The sequence below is a fragment of the Paramisgurnus dabryanus genome, chromosome 17 (assembly GCF_030506205.2).
Source record: "Paramisgurnus dabryanus chromosome 17, PD_genome_1.1, whole genome shotgun sequence".
Classification (NCBI taxonomy): Eukaryota; Metazoa; Chordata; class Actinopteri; order Cypriniformes; family Cobitidae; genus Paramisgurnus; species Paramisgurnus dabryanus.
Genome location: NC_133353.1, coordinates 1 through 26633, shown reverse-complemented (window position 1 = coordinate 26633; position 26633 = coordinate 1). Strand labels below are relative to the sequence as shown.

At 38.0% G+C, this 26633-nt stretch overlaps 1 protein-coding gene across 1 annotated transcript in view; it reads right to left on the bottom strand.

Moving 5' to 3' along the window:
- The window catches only part of LOC135727315 (ryanodine receptor 2-like), a gene marked incomplete at its 5' end in the record, with an annotated part of 44638 nt that extends 18016 nt beyond the window's left edge, over positions 1-26622 (bottom strand). The window contains 30 exon segments of the mRNA XM_073812468.1: positions 838-918; positions 1004-1077; positions 1348-1424; positions 1527-1606; positions 1779-1878; positions 2088-2138; positions 2239-2290; positions 3596-3705; positions 3825-3921; positions 4145-4257; positions 8411-8623; positions 8735-8905; positions 9179-9271; positions 9431-9518; positions 13278-13518; positions 13585-13881; positions 13965-14083; positions 14248-14329; positions 16220-16455; positions 16788-16848; positions 19247-19296; positions 21391-21512; positions 22097-22152; positions 22334-22449; positions 22534-22657; positions 24781-24856; positions 25222-25299; positions 26069-26206; positions 26364-26453; positions 26542-26622. Of these exon segments, the coding sequence (XP_073668569.1) occupies positions 838-918; positions 1004-1077; positions 1348-1424; positions 1527-1606; positions 1779-1878; positions 2088-2138; positions 2239-2290; positions 3596-3705; positions 3825-3921; positions 4145-4257; positions 8411-8623; positions 8735-8905; positions 9179-9271; positions 9431-9518; positions 13278-13518; positions 13585-13881; positions 13965-14083; positions 14248-14329; positions 16220-16455; positions 16788-16848; positions 19247-19296; positions 21391-21512; positions 22097-22152; positions 22334-22449; positions 22534-22657; positions 24781-24856; positions 25222-25299; positions 26069-26206; positions 26364-26453; positions 26542-26622 (3367 nt within the window).
- Between the last annotated feature and the right edge of the window lie 11 nt (positions 26623-26633).

Sequence of the window (26633 nt, the reverse complement as noted above, 5' to 3'; positions counted from 1 at the left end):
TATCTGAAAATAAGTTGTAAAAAAGGATAAATGATCACTGGTCTGATTGTATGTTATTCTGTGTTATCATCATTCAGTTTGAATTTGATCTTTTAATGTACAAAGTAGCTGATATTACCATCACTTCTAGTTGACTCCCGAGTCGCTTTCATTCCAAAATGGCGGATTTGTAGGGCTGCTGCTGGGCGCTGGTGTTGCAATGGAACGTTCCATTGACTTTCATTTCTTGTCAATATAAGTTCTTTGGTGATGATACGTGCCATTCTTCCCTCAGGATTTCGGAAGTCATATTTGTCCGCATACGTCATAGAGGATTGTTATTATTATTATTACAGAAAAGCAACATTACATTTTAAGGTTAGATTGAAGCTACGATTGCATGTCTTATGTTTTTAACTGAATGGCGTATGCGGTCAACAAATACGACTTCCTGTTAGAAGAAATATCAAATTCAATTTGTATCACTGGTAAAAGTGGTTGATTATGTTGTCTTGGTAATGTCAAGTTGTCATAACCAAGACATCTCAAACAATGTCATCTTTACATTAAAAATGACACAATTGAACAAATGACACTTAATGACAGTTGTCATAAACATGCATAAAATCTCCTTCAAGTTTATGACACGTGTCATGTCATGATTATGAATGTGTCATGTCAGTCTTATGAACACCCCTTCAAGTAAAGTGTTACCAAACTATTTTATCAGTACATGTACACTCCAAGTGCTACCAAAATACATTTGTTGTGTGGCTAGCCTGCTATAGGGTTACAAAAAATAACTCGCTGAATAAAAATGACTCCAGCAGTGACAGTTATTTAAATGTCGGTTCGAACCTGTGTTATGGCCTTCACAAAGAAGCTGAAGAAATCGGAAAAGGTCACAGGTAAGCTGTTCATCTGCCATTACTCTATCACCTGAGAGAAAGAGAAAGCAAGCAGTAGGTGGTCAATAAAAAAGACAAATCTGTCACTTCACTTTTTAAAAAAAGCACTTATTTACCAGAATTCTCCTCAGCACCCACTCCTAAACTCTCGGCTTTGATCTGTCTCTCAAATGCATTCAAATCCAGCACGCTGTGACAAGAATTACAACACCAACATCAAAACACAACCTACTTCTTGTTTATAACACAAACTAACATAGACACTCAACAGACGCTTTGTTTATACCAGGGAACAAAGTGATGTAAATCTATGCTCTTTTCTGCTGATTGGACTGAGTAACTTTGAAAATGAAAACAGTTTGGTAGATGGGTGATGAATAAGTGAACAAAGCACTTCGCTGTTTTAAGGAGCTTGCTGTCAAGTAAATGTTTCAGAATGCATAGCAAACAACAGCCTAACCTGCAAGACTGCATTAGGCCGACCAGACTGTGAAAGAAAGCCACATCTCTCTTCTGCCTCAGGTAATCCAGCATCTTCTGCAGGTTCAAAGGTGACATGGGGGTTTAACAACAGAGCATGAACAAGTGGGGATATCCATCAATCATATCGGTAAGCAAGTCTGACCTTTTTTAACCCACCTGCTGGACTGAAGTGTTTCCTCCATTTAGCATTGCAATGCCAAGCTTCAATGTGGCCGCCACTATAGGTCCCATTTCACCTGGTTCATAAAACATTAAATTCAACTTCACCTTCAGCAAAATAACAGTTGAGCTTTAAAAACAATGAAAGTCAAAGAGAAAATTGTGTGTTTGCACTGGTATTTGATTTGCATAAGACTTTAATTAATTTGGCTCAAAAGAATACAAACGTCAATGTGTTTGGATTGATACCTCTGCTGGCGCTCAGGTTCTGCAAGACCATCTCGGCAGCTCCACGTTCATGCAGTCGGGCCTGCTGATACAGCAGTCTCTGCTTCTCAATCTCTTTTTCCTAAAGAATCGATTAAATAATCAATTCACAAAGAAATAAACTATATCAACTGTTCCTCAACCTATTTTTCCTGAAGTCAATCATTGATTATGTAATTAATGAGCTGATTGGGTAAAAGCGTCTGCATCTTCTGCTTCTCCATCTCAGGCTCTTTCTCCCAAAATGAATCAATACTGAATCAGACGCTGCCACGGTTTCCCACTGCTGACCTCAAATGATTTCAGCCCGTCTTCATCCTGGTCGTCCTCGCTTTGGCAACTCTGTAATGACATTGCAGGTCAGCATCATTGCTACAGGAGCTTATTACAGCCGACAAATCTCGCAGTGAAAATCTGGATCAGTCTCAACACTGGATCTTACCCCGGCCATGATCTCAGCATAGCACATGTAAAGATCGTCCTCTTCTAGTTTACTAAAAAAAAAAGAGAGAGTCAACATTTGTGACCCTGGACCACAAAACCAGTGATAAGTCAGACAAAAATTCATTGTATGGGTCAAAATTATCGATATATTCCTACTGTAAATAAATAAAAAATATGTTTATTGTTAGTAATATGTGTTGCTAAGGATTTCATTTGGACAATATTTAAAGGGACATTCCACTTTTTTTGAAAATATGCTTATTTTCCAGCTCCCCTAGAGTTAAACATTTGATTCTTACCATTTTGGAATCCATTCAGCTAAACTCCGGGTCTGGCGCTAGCACTTTTAGCATAGCTTAGCACAATCCATTGAATCTGATTAGACCATTAGCATTGTGCTCAAAAACAACCCAGAGTTTCGATATTTTTCCGTTTTAAAACTTGACTCTTCTGTGTTTACACCCCGTACTAAGACCAACTGAAAATTTAAAGTTGCAATTTTCAAGGCAGATACGGAACTATACTCTCATTCTGGCGTAATAATCATTAACTTTGTTTATGTAACATGGCTGCAGCAGGCGTAGTGATATTACGCACTGCCCGAAGTACCTTTGGTTACTTTCAATAGCAGGGGACTATTTTTGGGCAGTGCGTAATATCATTATCGCAACTTTGAATTTTCCGTTGTTCTTAGTACACGATGTAACTACAGAAGAGTCAAGTTTTAAATAGGAAAAATATATAAACTCTTTGGGTTTTTTTAGCGCAATGCTAATGGTCTAATCAGATTCAATGGATTATGCTAAGCTATGCTAAAAGTGGTAGCGCCAGACCCGGAGATCAACTGATGGATTCCAAAACAGTAAGAATCAAATGTTTAACTCTACGGGAGCTGGAAAATGAGAATATTTTTCAATTTTTTTATTTTTGCACCCTCAGATTCTCAAATAGTTGTATCTCGGCCAAATATTTTCCTATCCGAACAAACCATACATTTCAATAGAAAGCTTATTAATTCAACATTTAAATCTTAGTTTATAAATCTCAAATTCAAAAATAGACCCTTATGACTGGTTTTGTGGTCCAGGGTCACATATTCTAATATTCCAAAATATAAACACATTTAAAGGTATTATAGGAAAGCATTTTTGAGATGCTTGAGTCCCTACCAAGCTTTTAATCTAGCTTAACTAAAAAAAATTCACACAGGATTTTTCTGGCTGTTTGGTCCACCAGCACCAAAACCAGCATTTATTCTGGTTTAAGCTTGCCTTTCATTAGGGTTAATCTACACGTAAACACGCATGCAAAAACGCCTAAATCCATTACACACGGACACACACAAACATACAAACCTTCTCTCAGTCAAGGCACTTCGTCTGAAGAGACTGATAAGCTGTGAGAGTGGATCAATCATTTTGTTTTGCTTCAACCCCTCCTTTACAATCTCTACACGAGCTGCTTTCTGATGGGGAAAGACAAGCATTTTATTTACCACAGGATCCAAGAAAGTTAAAGGTATAAAAATACACATAAAAAAAATGAAAAATGATAGTCAAGCACTACTGGGCAACACAGCCTCACAGCTAAATCTTCTATCAGTCTATCCTCAGGTGTGCCACATGCGTCCTGCAGCCAGATTCGCTCATATCCCTGAAGGAAGAGGTTTACCGCTCTGTGCCTGCCGGATATGATAAATGTCAGGTTATAATATAATAATTACTTTCGGTTTAAGCCTATTGAAATGAAGGAATGACAAAATGTCCCCTTTATCTGAGTGCTCATTTAACATAAATACAGTTTAGTATTTCTACAGCCCTTCAGCTTTTATCACTCAGATAATTAATTATGTAATTAGAACGATTATTGGCTTTGTCATAAAGCTGATGTGCTTTGCTGAATACCTGGGCAGATTGTACAAAGGAGCCATTCTCAAGCATGCAACTACAGCCCGTTTCCTCTGCTTGGACAGCATCTTATGCCATACGGCCCTCTTCATCTTCTGTGGGTGCTCCACCTGATCACAACCAACCAATGATAAACAACAAATACTTCAGTAGTTTGGATCCTGTTGCTTAATTGGTAGCACATTGTTTTTGCAAAGCAAAGATCAGGGGCTCTATTTTAACGATCTGAAACGCAAGTGCGAAGCGCAACGCGCAAGTGAGTTTGTGGGCGGATCTTGGGCGCTGTTGCTATTTTCCCGGCGTGAGAAATAACTCTTGCGCCGGGCGCAAATCAATAAGGGGTTGGTCTGAAGTAGGTTCATTATTCATAGGTGTGGTTTGGGCGTAACGTCAAATAAACCAATCAGAACGCTAGCCAACATTCCCTTTAAACGCAAGGGCGCAAGTTCCATGGCGGGTTGCTATTATTATGACGGATTTACCAGGCGCACGCCAGGAGCGGTTCACAGCCGAGGAGACCGACGTCCTTGTACGGGGGAATCCCACGCTTGCCAGCATAAATCGGGCACGCCGTGTAACGGGAGGTGGATCTGCCTCAGGACTTGACGCCAGCAGAGGACATCGCTGCGTCCACCCTCACCGCTGAAAGGGTTTGGGGGCTTTGAAATCGGACCCAAGAAACGCAAGCAAGGTCCAACCCCAAAGTACTCTTACAAATCAAGTTCATATACATTAAGGTTTCTTATGAAAACATTTTAACTATTATTTACATAAAATAAACGTAATACAGCCACACAACAAAGTTATGAAAATATTTTAATCGTTATTTGCATGAGAATAAATAAAAACGATCACCACATGCTCACCACTATGATTCCCCTTATCTCGTGTATTAATATTTTTAAGTGTAACAATTTATGATTTGCAAAAATAACTGTTGCATCTGTGTAGATTAGATAAGCAAAGTGTATGAGCGTTGTTCACGCTATACATTATGGTCAAGCATGCGCCCTTAAAATAGCATAATGAACCACAAGCAACGCGCCACTGACTTTAGACTAGTTTTTTTTTGGTTAGTAGCGCAATTGTTTTTTGAAACTGCAAAATAGCATAAGAGATGGTTTGCGCCGCAACACGCCTCCTTTTTGCGCTGAACCGCCCAGGGAGCGCAAGTTCATTCCCTAGTTTGCTGACGTGCATCTGTGGAGGGAAAAACCCCGCTGTGCGCCGGCACAAAATACGAATGATACATGCGTCACTGACAAAGTCAATTGCGCTGGGTGCAAGATAGGGCCCCATGAGTTTTGATTCCTAGGGAGCACATGTACTGATAAATTGTATTTTTTTAATCCACTGCAAGTCGCTTGTGAAAATGTACATTAACATAATAAAGACATACATGCACCAATCCGTAATACCTGAAATTTTGTCACAATTTGGAATAAAGTACAGTAATTTACTAAAAAGGAACAGCCCCAGCAAGCAATTTCACATTTTAAAGAAGTCTTATAACCATCCATATCTTTTGAGACTATTTTATGTCATTGAATATGTTTGGAAATTGAGCGCACAGCTCGTTTGGCTACGGTACAGTATACTGATCAAGTCGAGCTTAACAGCGCCCCACATTTTTCACATTTCAATTTGATGTAAAAACTGGAAATGCAGCGAGCCCTAATAGAGAGCCATATGGGCCGATTTGAATCTGCCCCTCTAGCTGTTATGTTATGTGAACGTAGTTTTGTACAATGCTGTTTATTTCAGCGTATTTTACGACTTTTACTTCCTCTAGATAGTCAAGTTTGATCATCTTCTCGGACCTCACTAAACCATCCAATCGGTAGTAGCGATGGGCGGTGTGTACAAAGGGCAGGGACTTAATCAACACGAGCTTATGCCCCGCGCTTACTGGGAATTCCTCATTGATGGGGAACAGTTGCAATCCCCAGTCCTGATCACGAGCGGGGTTCAGCGGGTTACCCGCGCCTCTTGGCACAGAGTAGACACAAGCTGATCTGCCCATTGTGGCGCACGTGCACCCCATGGCCCTTTTAAGGGCATCATAGACCTGTTATTGCTCCATCTCAGGTGGCTGTGAGCCACTTGTCCCTCTAAGAAGTTGAACGCCGACTGCTCGGGGCCGCGTAACTATTAAGCATGCCGGAGTCTCGTTTGTTATAGGAATTAACCAGACAAATCGCTCCACCAACTAAGAACTGCCATGCACCACCACCCGCAGAATCAAAAAAGAGCTATAAATCTGTAGGTCCATTCTGTGTCCGAATACAGAATTATTTTGAAAGATTTTCAGTTGATGAGAAAATTTACATTTTGCCCTGACAAGCCAAATTTGCGCGACGACCAATGGTAAGTCGTTCAATAGGGCATTTAAAGGGTCGTGGAATGAAAAAACTTTGGCTGTTGGGTTGTACTAAATGGAATAAAGTGTTTTATTTCCCATGCTTTTCAATTTTTCAAGCACTTAAGGCGAAAACCAAATTCAGCATTAGAGCGCCCCATTAGGCTGAATAACGGAAGGACATTAGACCTCTGCACAGTGTTCTGCATTCGTTCAGTCATTTAAATGTAAAATGTATGCCACTAGCAGTTAATTATAGACATAGTTTCAGCAGTAACAACACAAACAAACGGCTTTAGTGGAAGAAATGTAACTTCCGGTAAACTTCAACAAAAAAATCAATAACAAGAGAATCATTTTAGAATAGTTTATTTCTGATAACACGCAAAATAACAACCTGATCTCAAGAAAATCCGTGTTATAGTCAGGGAAAATTTGATTGCTTTATCTGTGTCCATGTCATGGAATTCAGTTTTTTTCCATGACGGAGCACAGATGTCTTTTCCGTGTCACTCCCACAGATTTCTCATCTCATTTTATGTATTGTTTTCTAATTGTTTTTTTTTCATATTCTCACCATCGTTGCTTGGGGTTGGGGTTAGAATCACTTTCTGTTACATTTTTAGACATCCTAACTAGGGATGCTTAACGATTAACCGCGATTAATCGTTAGCAGAATAAAAGTTTATATGTGTTTATATATATCATATATGTGTGTGAACTGTGTATAATAACTTTGTATAAATAAATGTACACACATCCATGTATATGTTTTAGAAATGTTTACATGTGTATATACATTTGTATATTTATGTATAATTTATATTGTATATATAAATATAAATACTTAATATATACATTTTTTTCTTAAAATTATACATGAATGTGTTCATATTTATATATATACATATTTAATATACACAGTTTACACACATATGTTATGTAAACAAAAACTTTTATTCTGCTAACGATTAATCAAGATTAATTGTTTAGCATCCCTAATAACCCAAACCCCAACTCTAACCCCAACTCCAGCCCAGAATAGTTTTAAAACATGTAGAAACCAATGCATAAAAGTACATCCTAACCCAAACCCCAAATCTAACCCCAAACGACAATGATCTGAAAATAGGGAAAAAACCACAAGAAAACAATACATAAAATGACACAAGAAATCCGTGGGAGTGACATGAAAAAGACATCCATGCCCCCTTCATGGAAAAAAGCTGAATTCCATGACATGGACAAGGATAAAGTGATCAAATTTTCTGTGACTATAACACGGATTTCCATTAGATATCCACAGAGAGCGGAAGTTAAGTTCTTCATACGATCTATAGGTTAGTTATTTAGCCTACGATACGACCCATAATCTGCCCCACCTAAATTCACTGTTCACTTACATGATGGAATATCACACATCTCGCTTATTTTTGGCAAAAAAGACATTAAAAGCAACACTATGTAGTTTTTTACCTTTAAATAATGTCTCTAAAATTATTTCAGTGATAAAACAACTTTTAACTGGACAAATTGTACTGTTGCTGCAACCTAAGCAGTCTCCTAGCTGCTACAAGCACACTCTGAAAGTGGCGATGAAGGGTAGGAAACACAGCCCCGCCCCTCCCCCTGCCTGCAGAAGAGTGTTTGATACCAGGCACTGTTGCGCTTTTCAACCACATGGGGGAGCTGTAAGTCATTTTTACAAAGAAACTACATAGTGTTGCTTTAACCCCAAATTCAAGTTTATTTTTGATAGAAGTGAGTTACTTAAAGCCGGACTATATCTGGCTTATAGTTAAGCTAGATGGCGAAATGACAGCTATTGCTTGCTGGGGCAGTATTAAAGTATCATCTTATCTGTTTTAAAATCTCATGCAATTTTATCTGATCCTAGATCTAACCTGATCCAGGTGGTAATAGACACGAGCGATGTTTAAAATCCTCTCGATACTGACGTGATCTACCATGGTTTCACACTGATCCTGATATAAAAAGAAACAAGTGTGGTGAGGAGCCTCAAATAGCAGCTTTCACAGGATAATGTCAGCACATTCTTGTCTCACCTGTTGCAGGCTGCTTCGAATATATTCCCTGACCTCATCCTCCGTGTCCCTCTAGAAACACATATATGTTTCAGGTAAATCAGTTGCAATGTTTGTCAAGAAGAGAAAGGTATTGATTTGGCAAACATTGTTACTATTGATCAGTATGAACAGCAGCCATACCTGTGAAAAACGGCTTTTGGCCAGGGCAACTAGGCACTGATCGTCATGGCAACATCCATTCAGGGCAGCCGAGAGAAGTTTTTTTGGCGCAGCCACGATAAGAGAGGTGTGCGCGGAGTAACGATCGCCCTTCCTCTTGACCTTCCTCCTTTCCCAGTCACACACCCCTCCCTTTATGGAAAATCATACATTTTTGTTTCCGTCGATATTATTGAACAGCATATTTCGGTTGAATAATGACATGTTTATAAAAGTCCATGTGTGCTTCTAGGTTTACAGGCCAAAGATTAGTTTATTTTGAAAGAAAAGTGTGTAAAATGTGGGCAAATTAAACTTGGCCAGGATTAAGAGGAACTACAGAGGCCACAAGGTGATCATTTACAGAGTTAATGAAAGGAACATTTGGAAAACAAATAATAGAGGATTAGTCCGATGAAATAAGACCTTATCCGGCCGAGTTTTGCTGCTGTTCATCAAGAATGTCATGTTGTTAATTTCATTTCGAACAACGAAGTTCTGTTCTTCCCATTTGAAATTCTATACAATCAAAAACAAAATCAAGGTGAAGGGTGTACAATATGAAATATTGCAATGCAGACATATAGTAATGCATGTTCAAACTTTGAATTATTTTTTTATAATATGTCCCTTTAAGTGGTAAATACTGTATTACAGATCAGCTGTAAGGGTGCTCACGTGAGATTTAGCCCAGAAGACGAAGACTTCAGCTACAAGGCAGAAAAGTTTCTCAGCATCTGCGTTCACCTCCTTCAGCCAATTCATTCTAATGGACACCAAAAATTCACCATTAACAGCAAAAATATTTCAGAAGTTGCATGCGTTTCTTGTAAATAATTATTTTTTATCCACCTCATATTTACAGGTTCACTTTAATTGCAGTGAAAAGGTCAGTTTTGAAATTCCTAATTTTTACAAATGTCACTTTAGTCACAAATGTAACTTTCACTGCAAAACTATTTAATGGTGCGTTCACACCAGATGCGAACAATGCGTTAAGCATGAGTGATTTACATGTTAAGTCAATGGAAAGACACAAAAGACATCCTTTGGCGCGAATGACGCAGCCTTAATTCAGCATTTCGGTCATTTGACGAAAATTAGTTGAAAAATAAGAACTTTGGCGGATATTCACACAGCGTTAACCAAACAGGAGCTTGCTCTAGTAGTGAAGTGATTATGACGTAGTGAGCGGAGGCAGAAATACAAAACAACAACGGAGGACAAAATAATCGTCACTGTATGTAGACACCCGGAGCCGTATGACACATCTTCGAACTTTTATAGAAACAGGAATAAAAAGGATCTTGTTTGGAAGAAAGTGAGTGAGGAGGTCAGACAACCTGGCAAGATGGAAAAACACTCTTTACTCAAGTTGAGATAGATACATATTGAGACTACAAGCTAGCTAAAGCTTGAAACTGAATTTCACGTGCAAATGATGCAAATTTTAGGCGCAAATGACTCGAATTTCCGGTGCAAATGAATAGTTAACTTAAAATGTTCAAGCGTTCAACTATGCACGAATAGCACATTTTATTCACTTCATACGCATCTGGTGTAAATAAATTAAATCAATTTACATGGATTTACTATGTACTGTAAGTCCATGTTGGCTTTTTTGGCAAAAACTTCCACTTCTAAAAAAACTTTCTTTGGACAAGGCATAGTAAACAGTTGCAAAATCACTAAAAATGCTAGAACTAGAAACATTGCAAATGATAAAAGTCAGAATGTAAAAATGAAGAAATTGAACACACATTAGGGGGCACTGTGATTCATGTCACTGCTACAATCGGGTTATATTCAGGTCCAAGTAGTCACAAGAGACCAGTGATGGGAATAATGGCGTTATAGGGGCTGTTTACACTTGGTATTAAGATGTGTTTTCATCGATCGGATCACAAGTGGACGAGAGAGACACATTACGTTTACACCTGGTATTTAAATCCGTCTCTTTTGTCCACTTTCGACCACTTCTGTCCTGAATACTGTGAGGGGACGGTCCGTGAGATGGTGGGCGAGTCTCTCTGCTGTCATTCAAACGCGAGCGGGAGTAATTATGAGTTTATATGGACGCAAACTAATATCATGTCGGAGTCCACTGCTTGTTTAGTAAGTAAACATGCTGCACAGAGATTTGTACGTGTATGTAAGAGCTTTCTTTGAATTTTCAGCGCAATTGATGATCCTCCTCCGCTTTAGTTTTATCAATGAGAGGGTAAAAACAGCGCTGTTCACCGTATGTTCACAACAGATGTAAAAAAAGACGTAACATTTGTGTTTAATACCTCAGATTAGATAAATGGGCGGAGAGAAGGCGGTCGCGTGTGGCTGTTCGAACACATTCAACCACATTGCGTTCCTCAACTCCAAAGCGATCCGATCGAAAGTGGTTTCGACTACCTCTGGATGTGGTTGAAAGTGGTCGAAAGTGGACGCGTTCAAAACTTTTTGAACACCGTTTACACCTGGCATTAACGTCGTCCACTTGTGATCAGATCGACGAAAACGCATGTTAATGCCAAGTGTAAACAGCCTCATAAATAAATTACATTACTACATTACTTTTTTAGTAACGAGTAATCAAATAAATTACTGTTTTTTCCAGTTATAATGCCGATACCGTTTCTGACAATAAAATATTGCGCGTTACTATAATTGATCTTACTGAAACGATTTTCACCCGAGTAGGCTGTCTCAGCCAGACAGGCAATGTTTTTCTCTGGTATGTGTGTGATCCCTTTAGCGACTTTATTTCAAAAAAGCGACTCGGACAAATCTAGCGATCTTTTCTGGCTTGGTTGGAGGTGAGAGCATGTATCGTTCTCAGCGGGTGCTGCTGCTGTTATCCCCATCCCTGTTTTAAGGCACTCACAGGCAGCCAGGTCCTCGCGCTACAGCCTGTCCAAATCGCACACACCCTCAACAACAGAGTTTAAAGGTAGTGGTCGCAATCACAAAGTATAAAAAGCGCTACTTTTCCATTGTTGAGGTGAAAGGCAAGAATGTAACATGCAACTTATGCCCATGAAGAAAGAGTCGGTCCATGTCTGTGGCAAGTAATTCGGATTTAATGAAGCACTTCACATCGTCGCATGCTGCCACAAAATTAGTGGTTTCTCTTTAGTGTCTATTTCATTCATTTAAAAGATTTAATATTGGGGGGATCCAAGTTATGTCAGGATTAAACGGATTTCAAGCGAGGGTATTTGATGAATGTACAATGCCAAGAGCATTCAGTTAATATCATTATCTCATTTTGGAGGTGGTGTTTAGTAGGGGTATAACGATAAATCATGTGATTGATTGCTATGCTTCTCAATGAATTATGCTCCAATGCCCCTACATACAAAAGCCAGGGCGCTCTCATGCATGTGCCACAGAAGATGTACCATTTACACACACAGCTTCAGAAAATGCCTATAAGGGTGTTTCTCACGAAATCCAGATTTAGAAAGTGTCCAGCATCAGAATTTTTAAAAAGCCTTTGAAGCCATTTTTTTCTGCACATATAAGATTAATGTCAGAAGTTCCGATAACCATTATTTTTAGAGGATTTTAAAAATATATTTACTATAGAATTATAATTTTTTTTAAGATTATCATTATAAAAAATTATCATTACCGCAACATGATATTACATTAAATATATGCATTTACAAACTCATGTTTTGGTAATGAGAACTAAAAAGTGTTCTAGGTACTATGACAAACAAAATTTCAGCTTTTATCTGAAGAGAAAAAATAAGAACTGCTTACCAGGTAGCCATCTTGATTGTCACAGTCAATTATGTCCCTTCCAACTATTTTTTTAAAATGTTAGTTTCATGAGGGCTTAAACAATGATTGAAATTGTTGCGGAGGATGAGAAAACTGCTCTTGGACATTTATATTCCTTATTTTTGTCTCTACATTTACCAATGATCACCAAATACCGCATGTTTATGTACGGTAAATGTTTATAGTATAACATGCACTGAAGCTTTTTATTTTTTAGACTTTTTAATTATAAATATTTCCATGTCAAAAAACCCAAATCCAGTCATGGACACGTTGCGGTAATGAAAATTTTCCCCTTAAATGTGGAAAAAACAACAAAATTGGTTTGTATGATGTCATTTGAAATCATGTTCAAAGTAGTACATGAAGTGATGTTTTTAACTGTATGCCTCTTATTTCGATACTCTTACTTTGCATTTGCATAAGTCTAATTTCGCAAGAATCACTCATAAGCATATTTATATCACTGTTCTTAAAACCTTTTCTTTTTTTTTCAAATGCGTATTATAAACGACTCTTACAGTGATTTTAGATTGATAAGGACTTCCTATAGTGATCAAAGAGTTGTAGTACATGAAAATATCACATTTGCTATTCCGAATCGATATCAGACAGGTTATTATTAGCGGGTGTCCCGATTTATCGTTACACCCCTAGTGTTAAGTGGCTTTTTCATCTGAGCTCCTCAATTTAAGGCACCAGTAACCAGTAATAGCCTGAATACAGTACAACAGCTCCTCACCTGTGTAGGTCTATAAATGGAATCAGTATTGGGTAAAATGCGTAGATATCTTGCACCAACACCGTAAACCTTTCCTGAATGTCCAACTCCTGCTCTGAGAAATCGCCACGCCCCTCTGCCTTTAAATGCTCCTCCTCCCGAAGCACTGACTCCGCCCTCTTCCTCAGCTTTTCCATTAGAGGTAGGAAGTGACTCTTTAAGAGGTGTTCCTGTGCCCCAGTGATGATTGGCTGGGCACACACTAAAAATACATGATTTGTGATTAGATTTTTCCAATGGTATAAAACGTGCTAAATGTCCAACTCACCTGCTAGCCGTTTCATCCAAGCTCCATCTGACGTCCCCAGGTGGGCATTGATGATGGAAAGGATGTGACCCAGTAGGGCATCAGAGTGTTGGGGGGTGACAGAAGAACAGTAGCCATCTTTGAATGCCTGGTTTTCAGTGTCCCCCCATCGAGAGATATAGCTACACAACAGAGGAAGCGTCACCTCGGTGACCCTCGTTAAAAGGGCGTGGCGGGCGGCCGGCCCCGCCCCTGCAAGCTCTTCAACCTCTGAGAAAGCCTCTTGCAAAGAGGGGAGGAGCCTACAGGCCCTCTCGGCTAGAAAGATCACACTAACATCCATAATCGTGTATGGGGGCAAAGATACCTGTATGTGAATGTAAAGGCATTTTTTTTTTTACCTTCGGTCTCTTCATTACTCATAGTGTCAGACAGGTAATGAAAGTCATTTAGTTCCAAGAAACACACGGGAAATGCTGCAGATAATGCCGCCAGACACTCCCCTAGGACCGACCTCTGTCTATTAAAACAAAAATAAAAAATGATTGACAGATAAACCACAAGCCCAGACATGAGGTAATATCTGAGGAGTGCAAATGTTTGCAAATGCCAAACTGAGCAATAACAGAGCACTCAGAATTAATAACAATGTGGTTGGGAAAACATATTTGACAAGGGTATCACCTCTCCATGAAGGTACCACTACAGGTGCCAAGAATATAGAGGCTGCTGATGATCCTGTAACAATAGGCCTGGATTTCATCAACTAAAATTAAAACAAAAAAATGCATGTAAAACTCATTTATAAACATTGAAGCCTGCAACAAAGCACATAAGCAAAAAGCCACATTTACAGAAAATAACACAGTAAAACTTAAAGGCGGGGTGCATGAAGCCGATGTTGACATTTGAAATCACCTAAACAAACACGCCCCTACCCCAATAGAATCTGAACCTTCTTTTGATAGACCCGCCCCACAAATACGCAACCCAGGCAACGATGTCGGATAGTAGACACGCCCCTTACTGCTGAATGGCTACATGTGTATTTTGGTACTCGGCCCGACTCCCTTTTCCAAGGGTTTCTCAAAAATCGTTCACCCCGCCTTTAACTATTAAAAACGTCACTGGGACAGAACCATTTAAGAAGATCCAAATATGTACCATTACCAATATATATCTTTGAGGTACTAATATGAACTCCTTAGATGCAAAGTTGTACATTTTGAAAGGGTACAGAAGGGGTCCAAGATTAGCAGATAAACAAATCTTTTCTCCTTTCATCTAGTACAGTTTTATGTAAGCACTCTTTATTTATGAGGGGAGTGTAAATCACAAAAAGAAAAGCAACGGTTCGGCCCAACTGCGTGTAAGATTTATTCATAAGACAGTAGAACTGGAAAAGATAAACAAATGAGTGAATGCTTTCCTAATAAAATGGTAATAAGTTGATACGAGAGCAGAAACGTGCAGGTATGAATGATTCAACAGATGACGTTCACAAGCGTGCCTCACAGCAGGTTTTTATCTCAGCGAATCCACTGTAGTGCTGCGGTCTGACACAGACAGACATCAGCGGCATTTCTGCCAGCATGCTGAAAATGTTAGTTTATAGAGCAAGGTCACATTCAAAGGAAAATTCTTGGACCAAGACTGAATGCGGAGGAATAACAAATGATGCTGTACTTCTCACGAAACCGCTCGTTCAAAGTGGATGCTTCTTCATGGCCCTTCAGTTAAACTCGGCGAGAGATGTTGAAATGTCACGGTGAGAGGCCTTTTTAGACTGAATATAGGCAATTTTGGAGAGGGAACAGTTTGTAGACGTGTATTGGAAATCTTTATGTGGCATCTGTGCATTCGCCCAAATCAAACATAAGGGGGTCAAGCACATGGTTCAATACACTATACTGTGCACTGTGCAAGTGGAATGTGAAGTAATTCATTCAACCCAATATAATTCTGAATATTTTGTCACTGCTTAACAACAACCTCTGTTTATTTTCCTTTATGTACTTTCTACTCTTTCTGTCCACTTTATCTATTAGATCATTAATTTGAAGACATACTAATCTAGTCATTATTCATTCAATTACCTGCTGCTATTTGCAGGGCTGGAAATGAGAGAAATGAAGGGGAACGGTGTCCGGGGAGGGAATTCTAAGTGGGAGGGCTCTGACTGGTTAGAATTTTTGAAATGGTGGAAAATAAATTATATTTAACTTAATAGCATTTAAAAATGAATCTCCATTATGAGTATTTTTATTGCAACATTATTTCATAATGCATCATCGAGCTTTTATCACATGACATGACTGATGTATCAGTTTCATTTCAGATTATTTCTCTTATTTAACACCTTTAGATCCTTGTTGTTCAACCCAATAAAAATGCTGATCAGGTCTAAAGGGGTTAAAATATCAATTTACTAAATATCCCAAAATTTTCTTTAATCAAATTTCTTGTTAGAAGTTTGTGTGACTTAAACATTAAATAAAACATACTTAGGAGGAAACATAAAAATGTTTAAAGTTATTAGTTATTTTAAACCCATTTAAGAAATCATCTAAAATCCCCCCCAAGAGACCCCCCCAGTAAATTTCGGCCATTTCCAGCCATGGTCATTTCTTTAATCTATTCCACCCAATAGTCTCACCGATCAGTCCATCTCCATGCTGCCTCAGAGAGTCATGTTGGAAGAGAGCGGTCAGCACTGGTATTAGGGTGCTTGTGGTGTATGTCATGACTTCTCCGTCCACCCTGCTCTGGTCTTCGTTTCCGTTTCCATCCCGGGTCACAATTTCCACCGTTTGTTCTAGATCCTCTGCAGCGGCTTCAAAAAATGACCAGAGTGATACCCTGATGGAATCGGATGCGTTTTTTATTATCATCCTAGAAACAAACAATTAATTCAGGAGGCAGCAAAGTATGTTGAGCTTATGTGTGTCAACAAAACTGAAAAGCTATACAATAATCTAAAAATACATATCAAATTGAACCTATTTGAATTGAAAATCGAATCTACTGCTGATGCAATGCTCTACAAGTTGAGTAGCATAACCACATATCATTTTTTCACATTTCACAATTAAAGGTTAAATAATCAATGTATAGATTTTGTAAACGTTAACATCTCAAATCAAAATCAGGATGTGCAGACAACATGGTTTTGACAGTTTGGTTAGCAGATCAGTGCACCGTACAGACTATGTGGCATTAATTACCTGCTGTCCAGGGATTGTGCCAGGATTTGAAGGCAGCTTACCACGGCAGGGGCATCATTTCCTAAGAGGAAGCATGGCATTGAGCTCAGTGTAATCCAGATAAAGCAGCAGCCTCTGATTTATGTTTTCCAGGCAGGGAGGCCGGGTAAATAAAATTAATGAGGTATGTGAGCATTCACCTCAGCACTACAAGACTGGGCTGAGTGAACAATGGCAGTGAACCATTCAGAGACTGCAGCTTCTGAATATAAAGAAGTGCCTCTGAATGAAAAGTCTTTATCTAAATAACCTGAACCAGCTTTTTGGTTTAATTAGATAGAAAGAAAAGAATGAAGGGTGAGAAAACATGAAAAAGAAGGATGGAACAAAGAAAGGGAAAGAAAGATGATAGGGAAGAAAAAGGGAAGAGAACAAAGAATGAGAGGGAAGAGGGGAATGAAGGAAGGAACTAAGAGAAAGAAAGAAAGAAAGAAAGAAAGAAAGAAAGAAAGAAAAAAAGAACGAAGGATGAGAGGGAAGAAAAAAGGAAAAGAAAAGAGCAAAGGATGTCAGGGAAAAGTGGAAAAGAAGGTAGAAATGAAGAGAAAGAACGAAAAATGAGAGGGATGAGGGGAAAAGAAAGAAAGAACAAAGTGAAAGAATTAAAGGTGAGATGGAAGAAAAATGAAAATGAATGAAGAATTAGAGGGAAGAGGGAAAAAAAGGAAGGAAAGAAGAAAAAGAAACAAAGAGAACGAAGGATAAGAGGGAAGAAAGGGAAAAGAAAAGAACAAAGGGTGAGAGGGAAGAGGGGAAAGGAAGAAAGGAGCGAAAAAAGAAAAAAAAGACAGATGACAGGGTAGAGTAGAAAAGAAGGATGGACGAAGAGAAAGAAAGAAAAAAGAAAGAAAGAAAGAAAGATGGATGAAATAGTAGAGGGGAAGAGAAGGATGGAAAGAAGAGAAAGAAAGAAAGAAAGAAAGAAAGAAAGAAAGAAAGAAAGAAAGAAAGAAAAAGACAGAAGGATGAAAGGGAAGAAAAAGGGAAAAGAACGAAGGGTGACAGGGAACAGGGGAAAAGAAGACAGGAGTGAAGAGAAAGAAGAAAGAAAGAAAGTAAGAAAGAAAGAAAAGAACGAAGGATGAGAGGGAAGAAAAAGGGAAGAGAACAAAGAATGAGAGGGAAGAGGGGAATGAATGAAGGAACTAAGAGAAAGTAAGAAAGAAAGAAAGAAAGAAAGAAAGAAAGAAAGAAAAAAAGAATGAAGGATGAGAGGGAAGAAAAAAGGAAAAGAAAAGAGCAAAGGATGTCAGGGAAAAGTGGAAAAGAAGGTAGAAATGAAGAGAAAGAACAAAAAATGAGAGGGATGAGGGGAAAAGAAGGAAAGAACAAAGTGAAAGAAAGAAAGATGAGATGGAAGAAAAAGGAACGAAGAATTAGAGGGAAGAGGGAAAAAGAAGGAAGGAAAGAAGAAAAAGAAACAAAGAGAACGAAGGATAAGAGGGAAGAAAGGGAAAAGAAAAGAACAAAGGGTGAGAGGGAAGAGAGGGAAAGGAAGAAAGGAGCGAAAAAAGAAAAAAAAAGACGAGAGGGTAGAGTAGAAAAGAAGGATGGAACGAAGAGAAAGAAAGAAAGAAAAAAGAAAGAAAGAAAGAAAGATGGATGGATGAAATGGTAGAGGGGAAGAGAAGGATGTAAAGAAGAGAAAGAAAGAAAGAAAGAAAGAAAGAAAGAAAGAAAGAAAGAAAGAAAGAAAGAAAGAAAGAAAGAAAGAAAGAAAGAAAGAAATATTTTTTTATTTTAACAGACTTTAATACAAATAGAAATCAAAATCGAAAAATCAAAATAGAAACCCTTCACACTTAATGCATAAAAAACAAAGAGAGAAAAAAGAAAGAAAGAAAGAAAGAGAGAAAGAAAGAAAGAAAAAGAACGAAGGATGAGAGGTAAGAAAAAGAGAAAAGAATGAAGGGTGAGAGGAAACAGGGGAAAGAAGACAGGAGTGAAGTGAAAGAAAGAAAGAAAGAAAAAGACAGAAGGATGAAAGGGAAGAAAAAGGTAAAAAGGACGAAGGGTGACAGGGAACAGGGGAAAAGAAGACAGGAGTGAAGAGAAAGAAAGGAAGAAAGAAAGAAAGAAAGAAAGAAAGAAAGAAAGACAGAAAGAAAGAACGAAGTATGACAGGGAAGAAAAAGGGAAAAGAACAAAAGATGAGCGTTGAGTAAAAGGGAAAAACAAAAGAACAAAGGGTGAGAGGGAAGAGGGGAAAAGAAGACAGGAGTGATTGAAGATAAAGAAAGAAAGAAAAAAGGACGAAAGATGAGAAGGAAGAAAAGAGGAAAAAAGCAAAGGATGTCAGGAAGGACTGAAAAAGAAGGAAGGAACGAAGAGAAAAAAGAAAGAAAGAAAGAAAGAAAGAAAAAGAAAAAGGAAGAAAGATCAACCAAAACAAATAAACAAACATCCACACCAACCCTTACCAAACATAAAGATTCTGCGTCTGGTTAGGGATCCAAGTTTACAGAATAAACTAGAGAATAACAGGAGACAGAAGGTAAGAGAGAAGAAATAAGGGTAATGCATGGAAAACAACAAGATGGATGGAACTGAAAATATACAATGACAGTGAGCATGGGTACGGAGTCTCAGAGGTATGCAATCTGTCATACATGTACACACACACACACACACACACACACACACACACACACACACACACACACACACACACACACACACAACACGCACACAGTATCTGCTACTGTAGGGTTGTGAATAAAGAAAATAATGTGGCTCTGAATAACAATCAGTTCATGACGTTCTGTTATGTCTGCAGGTTGAACACTAAAACTTTGCCTGTGTTTCCTCCACTGTTACTGTCTCTACATTACTACACCATGGCATAAAATAAATCTCTGTTATTGAATTAACATCTGACTCAATCACTGAACTCATTTCTTTTGCTATAAGTCCTATTACTGTCTTGTGGTTATACCCAAAGACTTTGGGCCCTATCATCCACCCACAAGTGGATTTTTGTGCCCATGGATGTTCTGGTCTGAAAACGAGGTGCGTTGCTAGTTTAAGGCAACTAAAACAGCCTGGTGTAAAGTATAAAGTCGATGGTGCAATATTGTTTATGTTATTAAATGAGTTATAGTAATATGCGCCTATAAACGGGACAACAACGCGCGTTTGTTTATCACACATATCGATGCGCAGCAGCACACAAACGTTTTTAAATATTAAAAAAATTCCAGTGTACCGTGGGAGGGACCCTACATTATTTGACAGAAAACTTCATCAAATACAACAACTCAGAAACAAAAAGCTAAACATTTCACATATTTTTGGAAAGCTGGAATTCCTGTGATTCGAATAATGTAAACCATTTTAAGATACAATTAACACAGCAGGTACAATTTGTGTCCTTTTTAGGCCTTTTTTTCCCCTTAGGATTCAAATGTAAAAGATTATTATTGAGTCTCTTGGACATAAATGAGGACCGATCACGAGATGTTAGAAGACATAAAAAGTTGCTTCACCTGTAGCCTGGTAAGTATGAATGTTTTGCTTTAAACAGATGCAAATATTTCATCTATTTTGAAATGTGTTTTTTTTTTTAAATGCTACCACATGGATTTATTGTAAATGATGACTTTGTACCTGTGGATATGCTGAGATGAGAACCGTTATGCTTTTCAAAACACTCACGGTGCTGTCTGGGTGCTAAAACGTGGCTGTCTACGAGTTTGTAAATTCTTTATCTTCTGTTTGTTATAAATAAAGTGTTTTTAGAGTACAAACCTTTTCTTGCATATTTGTAAATTATTGCTTGATATTACACTGATCATGTAGGCTATCCATACATTAACAGCAAATAAAAGCCTGCTAATTTTACTTCCATGACTGAAAGAAAACGACTTTTAAATGTTTAAATGCAAAAAATAACGATTTCAATACAAATAAAAAAACAAGGCAATTTTTTAACATCAATCTTAAACTGGTGGTCTTCTTCCTCCGCTTAGTTTTTCAGTTTACAAATTCCACCATCTAAATAGGGAATCGGCAATGCCGCGAGCGCAACTGGCTTTTAAAGGGGATGGGAGATGAGACTCTCATTGGTTTATTGTACATTACACCCAAAACACACCCATTACTCATTACGAGAATATGAACAACCATTTTAGACTGTGTGCTAGGCGCACAAGCCATTTTTCCCGTCGTTAAATTTGCAAACATGGATTTGGACACACCCTTTTAGACTGTGCGCTGCCCGATTTAGACCATTTGCTTAGATCTTTAAATAGGGTCCTAAAGCTGCATTCAGACTAGCAGTGACTAGCAGTAGCAAAGCGATCTCATTGATTTCAATGGTTAAAAGTTTGGCGAATTCCAGCGACACAAGTGACCGTTGGCAACTGGATTGGGTGTATCCTGGATAGGTACTATTATAAATATTTAGGTTCAAAAGTGTATGTTTAAAAAACGGTTACCACCGCAGTGAAAGATAGTGTTTTTTTGTTTATGTTTTTGGACAGTGTACAAGAGTACAAAGACTCATTTAAATTGAACCATAAAGGAAGGAAGAAAAATGGATATTCATCTAATTTATATGAATTACCTGGTGACCATCTCTTTTTCTTTGTTGGAGGCCTGGCAGCCGTCTTTAAGAGAAGACATCATAGTGGAGAGGAAGTAGACATAGTGGTTTTTAAAGTATTGATCAACCAGTGGCAATACAATCTGGAACAGAATGTAAGAAAATTTATTCAAACTAGAACCTGAATGAAAACATACTCTATCAATATAATGAAGTCAAGACAGTCTGGCTTTAAAGTGAAATTTTTAGTGCACATTGATAAGAGTGATGGTTGCTTGGAGGTCAGGGAACTGCTGACCACATATATTGATCTTCATGTAGGACTGAATGGCTTTTAACTGGCCGGCATAATATCGTCTCAGAACAGGAGTAGATACCGATACATGACGGGTAATCGATCAAAAGATTGGCAGTAACATGACCCTCTGTGATGTCCATATAGACAAACAACAAAAGCCATAATTATCTGTACTTACACAAATGTAACATGACAGTTACGGTTCAATAGTGTAAACTTTTAACACAAGTTGTTAAACACATAAGTTTCAATACACTATCCCAGCACAGAAATACACATTTGCTATGTGTGCTGAAGTAGAAAATGCATGTAATGGTTGTCTGGGGATGAAATCAGGCGGTTATTTAAACAAGTATGTCAGATGATTTATTCTCATGGCTTTCAGTGAAAGGTTCTGATCCAAGTGTCTGGATAGTGGAGATGTCCGACCTTAATGAAGAAAGTTTGTTGTTCATGGGATATGTTCTCAGTCTTATTAGTCTGCCCTCGGGCCTGTACAACTTCTGCAAAACATGAGCAGACATGATATTCAATTACCAGAAAGTATGCTGTTTAAATAAGGAATAGAAGAGTAAGGGGGCCAAAGCAATAAGCAATCAGGGGACCCAAAATTTGTAGCTACGGCCCCAGGAGTAAAACAGTCAAATATATGAATGTGTATCTAACCCATTTCCAGTAAGCGCTCCTGGGCTTGCTCTGTGAGACACAAGGCTTGGTGGAGCAGGCCATAAGCAAATCGGCTTGCAATCACTGGAGAGTCAACATCTGCCACCTTTCTGCCCCTTTGTGGTGAGAATCAAGTCAGCGAAAAGGGCACTTCAAAAGCAATATGTTCATTCTTATTTTAAGCATCAAAGAGTCCTCACCTCTTCACTAAGAACCCATTGATGTGGAAGAACTTGAAAACATCTTGAGCTTTGTCTCTGACTCGTCTCTTATCTTTCACGCTCAGAGAATCATAAGGTATGAGCAGGGGGTGACTGCCCCCTCCTGGAAAAAGAGATTTAGTGTTTTAGCACTGCGGATGTGCCAGTTTTGGCTTTTAGACAATCACCAGTCATAAAAGTGTTACATAAAAAAAATCCATTAGATTTAATTAAATTTGTTAGAGAACAGTCCTTCTGTAGTAATTATTACACTTTATTAGACGCTTGCAATAATACATTTTTTTATAATGACTGTTAAAGTGTATTTGACATAGTTTTTTCTTACATCCAATCACTGTGCTATTCATACTGTACAGTACGTCTCTTATATCACTTCATGGTCTATTTCTAAAGTACTGTAACATCTCAATGCCTTAACAAATCAACACAGTCTCAGAAAAACAAGAAGGTACAAGAAGATACAGAAGTTGTCACTGGGGCGGTACCTTTTCAAAAAGTACACTTTTGTATCTAAAAGGTGCATATCAATACCTCAAAGGTACATTGGTACCATCCCAGTGACAACTTTTGTACCTTTTTTCTAAAAGTGCATCCATTCACTGAATGTTTTGATAATTTACCATACAATAAGCAAGATAATGTACAGTCATCTGGTTATTATGCCAAAATTAACCTCTTCTAGATCATAAAAACCTGACAATCAGTTTGGCCTTTATTTTGCAAAAACTATCTCTGTACATTGTTACTTAAAAACATACTCAATTTTGTACAGTATGTGACCTTTGACTAGACTACAAAATCAGTCAAACCTTTCCATTGATGTATGGTTAGTTAGGATAGGACAATATTTTTGACCAGATACAACTATTTGAAAATATGGAATCCGAGCAAGCAAAAAAATTGTCCAAATGAAGTCCTTGGCAACAAATTTTACTACTGATAAATAAATATTAGATATATCTTTAGTAGTAAATGTAAAAAAATATATTCATATAACATGATCTTTACTTAATATCCTAATGAAAACAACAAAATCTTAAAGGGACAATCCCACTTTTTTAAAAATATGCTCATTTTCCAGCTCCCCTAGAGTTAAATATTTGCTTTTTACCTTTTTGGAATCCATTCAGCTGATCTGGCGCTACCACTTTTAGCATAGTTTAGCATAATCCATTGAATCGGATTAGACCATTAGCAATGCGCAAAAAAAACCCAATGATATATTACGCCGCAGCCAAAAATATTCCTCTTAGTATCTTTTAATAGCAGGGGACTATTATCGGATGCTGCGTAATATCACTATGCCTGCTACAGCCATGTTACAGCAGCAAAGTCAATGATTATTACGCCAGAATGAGAGTATAGTTCCTAGCCATATCTGCCTAGAAAATCACAACTTTTAATTTTCTGTTGGTCTTAGTACAAGATGTAACTACAGAAGAGTCAAGTTTTAAATAGGAAAAATATCCAAACTCTTTGGTTATTTTTAGCGCAATGCTTATGTTCTAATCAGATGCAAGGATTGTGCTAAGCTATACTCAAAAGGGGTAGCACCAGACACGGAGATCAGTTGAATGGATTCCAAAGCTGTAAAAATGAAATGTTTACCTCTATGGGAGCTGGAAAATGACCATATTTGTCCCTTTAAAGTGCACATATTTCATTAATACAAACAACGTTATTTTGTGTATTTGGTATAATATAATGTGTTTGCCTGGTTTATGGTTTAAAAAACATTATTTTCCACAAACCATACATTTTTGTGGCTTCAGATTTCACTCTTTTCCTAAAACGGATGGATTTTATACAAAACTCATCTATTTGAAAAGCGCTGTGTCCCTGATTGGCCAGCTAATCTGTACGGTGTGATTGGTCTGAATACCTCTGATGTCAGCCGGAAATGTGACGCTCCTTACCATGTTTAAAAAGATTTGGTCACAATGTAACAGGAGTTAACTTACAGGCTGAGTCCGAAGTGGGAGAAATTATGATAATGTCATTCTTGTCTACATCACCAATCCCAGGAAGTAAACTGTTGCCTACAATCTGTGTGAAAAACTATTTGAATATTATTGACTGCCCATTGCTGCACAGAGCACGTGGACTCCTCCCCAACACAGTCCACAGCTATTTCACTGTCTTGTTTCACTGTAAGACGCAGGTGGTTGCAGAGCATGATGAAATTTACAGCATCTTCATTTAAAGCGTCAGATCTATGACACACACCTTTATTCTCCAGCTCCTGCAGTTTCTTCACAGCCCAGATGTGGTGATAATTCTCAGCCAGCTGCTCTGCCATGGCCTTTATTATCCCGAATGAAATGACATTTATTACTGTTTTAATATTGTTAATGTAAAGAGCTGTCTGGTTGTATACTGTATATGAGGCCATTTTGGAAATCACTTGTTCTTGCATTTTACATTGCATTAACGTATATTAAAACCAGAGTTACTATCTATGGAAGTGATCAAAATTAAAGTAGTAATCTATGGTTAATAAAAGAATATCCTTTTTTACCTCTGTTTGATGTTTTAAGATGGTAAACTTTTTAAAATCGATATGAGCATATACATATACTTTTGGATACTCTCCAGATACTGCAGTGAGGTTTATATTTTTCCCATATTTTTCATCTAAACAGTAAGTAACATTCAGAATGAACTCACATACTGATCCCAGGTCAGAGTGACATTGCTGGTGTCCACTGGCTTAGGACTAAATGTAGAGGCTCCTTCAAAAGACAACTATTTGGAGATAAAAGACAACTTCCTGTAGAAAACCAATGCACTTTTCTATGTCAAATCCACAGTCTACTTTTAAAGGGACACTCCACTTTAAAAAAAAAAATAAAGGCTCATTTTCCAGCTCCCCTAGATTTAAACATTTGATTTTTATCGTTTTGGAATCCATTTAGTCGATCTCCGGATCTGGTGCTACCACTTTTAGCATAGCTTAGCATAATCCATTTAATCTGATTAGACCTTTAGCATCGCGTTTAAAAAATGACCAAAGAGTTTCAATATTTTTCCTGTTTAAAACTTGACTCTTCTGTAGTTACATCATGTACTAAGACAGACATAATATTAAAAGTTGTGATTTTCTAGGCAGATATGGCTAGGAACTATACTCTCAAACTGGCGTAATAATCAAAGACTTTGCTGCATGACCATGGCTGCAGCAGGCGCAATGATATTATGCACCGCACGAAAATAGTCAACTTGGTAACTTTTAATTTTCCATCAGTCTTAGAATACGATGTAACTAAAGAAGAGTCAAGTTTTAAATAGGAAAAATTTCAAAACTCTAGTCATTTTTGAGCATGATGCTAATGGCTAATCAGATTCAAAGTATTGTGCTAAGCTATGCTAAAAGTGCTACCGCCAGAAAATGGATTCCAAAATGGTAAAAATCAAATGTTTAACTATAGGAGAGCCTGAAAAAGAACCTATTTTCAAAAAAGTGGAGTGTCCCTTTACAGCATTACATGATCTGTAATTAATCAATAGATTTTACCTGACCAGACTGTGAGATTCTCCTGGCAGGTTTGTGACAGCCCTGCGTCTCTCCCTCTTTAGTTCTTTCAATGGACCAGCCTAACACCAACATGCATTTGACCGTCTCCTTAATAGCGACTCGATAACCTTCTTTATCCTAAAACACAGATGGAACTCAGAAGTGTTAGTCAAGATGAGAAATGTATGTGTAGTTCATTAGCGAACGCAATTGTTCTTTAAAACAGAAATAGAGAGACATTATCATTATGGTGTCTGGGAATGCACTTTGTCAGAAGGAGGGTTACTGTAGCTACCTTCTCAGATAGAGCTCTGTAAGGTTTCAAGAGTGGGTGAACTTTAGAGACCTCTGAAAGTTGCTCTCCATGGACCCAACCATTAGCGAACTTGAAAAATAGAACCAAAATACCTTCAAACAACAGAATGGACTGCCTGTTTGTGACTAGATAAGGCAAAACAAAAGAAACACTTTACCTTTTCCAGTGACCATCTCTCATGTGTGTGTTCGGCATATTTATTCACCACAAACTTCAGTCCCTCTGGGATAGTCACACTATAGACAAAAG